General features: G+C 36.8%; 1 protein-coding gene across 1 annotated transcript; it reads left to right on the top strand.

The window, feature by feature from the left end:
* Nucleotides 1–720: 720 nt before the first annotated feature.
* Nucleotides 721–2,435, top strand: NENF (neudesin neurotrophic factor; the record flags this gene model as incomplete). The annotated part of the gene is made up of 3 exons (XM_009085005.1): nt 721–781; nt 1,500–1,603; nt 2,259–2,435. Coding segments are annotated over 3 exons (342 nt in total), but the record flags the coding sequence as incomplete, so codon positions are not given.
* Between the last annotated feature and the right edge of the window lie 609 nt (nt 2,436–3,044).

The following is a 3,044-nucleotide window of genomic DNA, read 5'->3' as shown; positions in this document are numbered from 1 at the left end:
CCACCCCCCCCAAGGTTATTGAAATAACAAGGCAATTTCAGCTTAAGGGTTTTCAGCTTCCCGTGATGCAGAAATCTCAGCAGAACTTTACATTCAAAATGATAAGTCCTGTATTGATACGCATCTGCCTCTCTTTTGAAAAACTTTCTGGCTGACCTCAGGGTCTTCTTCAGATACTTTTAAGAAACTAATCAACATCTAACTAGAAATGCATCTTGTGCATAAAAGACAAAGCAGAATTGCTGGCTTATTAAAGTAAAACAGATGTCAGCAGATCAGATTTGTGTGTGTTTATGTATTTATCTGTTGTTTCTTAATCGAATAAAAAATGCTGTTGGCCATACACCCTTTTATTTTGGGCAGTATCCATCTGCATTAGGAATAGAAAGATGCAGCTGATAATCTTTGAAGAGATGAGTTTGCAGATAAGAGGTGACTTGCAAGAGGAACATGTCTTTTATAATTGTGATGTTTATATTACAAAGGATTCTCTCACAGCATATGGTTAAATCTTAAAAAAAATATATCAGGGATGGTTTAAAGCACAAGCAAGAAATGGCAAGAGAGGGTGTATGCTGGTATACACACACAAACAAAAGAAAACATACAACAGAGAATTCTCTTCTTTGTGTCCTGAGTCCTCATGGGTTTCATAGCTAAAACTAACTGCATTTTGCCTTTGCTAAAGTGTTGAGGATAAACTGATTGCTTTCTTTGCAGGAAGGACAGCCCATCTACCTGGCAGTGAAGGGAGTAGTATTTGATGTCACTTCTGGAAAAGGTTAGTTGGCTTCTCCTGTGCTGTTTCCATGTTATTATTCAGTCATTTGTTTTCAAACATTCCCAATGCATTAGAAACCTGCAGTTCAATCATTAAAAAAATACTCTTTTTCCTCTTTTGAACAGTTTGATTTTCCTTGTTTATTGCTGAATTTGCTGTTTGTGCATTCCTTAGGAACTACAGATGTTTTAATTCGAACTCTTGCTACTTTTAATCTAGATGTGCTGTAAAATGTTTGAAGGAACCATGAGGGTCTTAGACACTTGCCTTAGTGCCATCATAAGCAAATGAATGGCTTGTTGCTTTGTTTGTACTAACTTTGTTAGCACAGCTTGTCTGGGCAGACACATTGGCTGGTCTTCAAATCCTAAGTTAGACAAGGCTTGCCACTGTGAACTCTGGAGTCCACAAACATCTCATGAGATTGTAAAGCACAGCTCCCTAAATAGTAAGTGATTTTTAACACTGCTGTATAGGAAGTTCAACAACTGTATAACCCCACCCTCTTGTTTTGTTTTGCTTTGTTTTTTAAGACTAGGATATGTTATCAAAAAGTAGCAAATCCAAAGTCAGTTTTGGAAAGAAGAGTTTTAGACATGAGTTGTTGCTTTCAGTTCACTTACAAGTGTAACAGGCAGGTGAAAGGCAGAGGCTGAACATACCCTGTACATTGTCAGATCATCACTGGATTATTGTTACTGTTTTTAAACTCTGACAGAATTTTATGGCAAAGGAGCCCCATACAATGCTTTGGTGGGAAAAGACTCAACAAGAGGAGTTGCAAAGATGTCTCTGGATCCAGCAGATCTTACACATGACACAGTAAGAAGATGGACCATTGGTTTAATTCCATTTATCAAAGTTTTATTATTTTTCAAGATGCTGAATGATAATTCTAAATTGCTTGTATTTATTTAGATTGATTCATCTGTTTAAAACCAAAATTCATTCATATTCTTCAAGTACATAAAATGGATATGCATTTACTGCTCATGAAAGGTGCAGGGCTAATTGCCTTCAAGGGGAAAGCTCTTAATCTGTGCCATCAATACAACTTCTGTAAGCATGTACAGGGGAAATCACTTGCTGCTTAAAAAGCTGCTCACAGAGAGGGGAAATCAATCACATTTTTTTGTCAGCTGGTTTAGTGTTACCTGTGTCACTGACATGGCAGTGGATGCCAACTCTTGCTGTGGGTTCTTGCTTGTTTGGGGTGTGATTTGTTTATGCAGGGAAGATGAAGGAAGGTTAATGATGTGTTTGACCTGGATATATTAAAGTTTTGTTGAGGCTGAATTTGAATGAAAAGAATTAAATTACAGGTTATATTATCAATTTTGTTCATCATGCTCTGCAAAGTAAACTCAAAAGCTGACCCTAAGGTTTGTAGGAATCAATAAAAAAAAAGAAAAACGTATGTAAATATCTCTATTTTTATTTCTTTGAGAAAGGACTTTCATTTCCCTATTTCATTTAGACAGGACTCACGGAAGAGGAACTGAAGTCCCTGGATGATATCTTCAATAATGTTTACAAGGCCAAATATCCCATTGTTGGCTACACTTCTCGACGCATTCTGAATGAGGATGGCAGCCCCAATTTAGACTTCAAACCTGAAGATCAGCCACATTTCAACATTAAAGATGAGTTTTGAGGAACATTTTTGTACCTAGAGAATGCCTGGGCAGAGCCACTATAGAATATTAGATTGATTCCCTATGTTCTAGAGCTCCCTGCAACAATTTGCTATCACAAGTCAGTTTTCTGTTTAGAAAATGTCTGTGTGCACACACATAGTTAGGAGGAAACAAACAGATCTGTGGTAGTGTCATACACTTTGCTGTGAATTAGGGGAATTATTTAACCTGAAAGTTCTTTCTGCATGGATTTCTCTGTTTACAAGTGTGTAATGAAAAATTACACTCCTTAGAAAAGAGAAGGAAGATTTTAATAAATGAAATACGACTGTTCTTTTTTGTAAATCCTAAGTTGTCTTACAGTCCTTGGAAAAGTGTGAATGCATGATCTGGACAAGCTAACATCAATTCTCTGTGCTTCATGTGAGCATAGGTATCACAAGTACAAACAGGTGTAACAGAGGGTTACATGTTAAAAAGCATTGTGGGGTTTAATATTTGATAGGTGTGAGAGTCGTGGATATAAAGCCACTCAGTGTCTTAAAATGCAGTTATTGTGGAGTATTTCTGCAAAGCCTACAGCTGTAAACAAAGGAAAATATTTTTTTTCCCCCATGAGAACTACT

The sequence above is a fragment of the Acanthisitta chloris genome, unplaced genomic scaffold, assembly GCF_000695815.1.
Source record: "Acanthisitta chloris isolate BGI_N310 unplaced genomic scaffold, ASM69581v1 scaffold26181, whole genome shotgun sequence".
NCBI lineage: Eukaryota > Metazoa > Chordata > Aves > Passeriformes > Acanthisittidae > Acanthisitta > Acanthisitta chloris.
The sequence above is the reverse complement of the archived record's forward strand: the minus strand, read 5'-3'. Positions and strand labels throughout refer to the sequence as shown.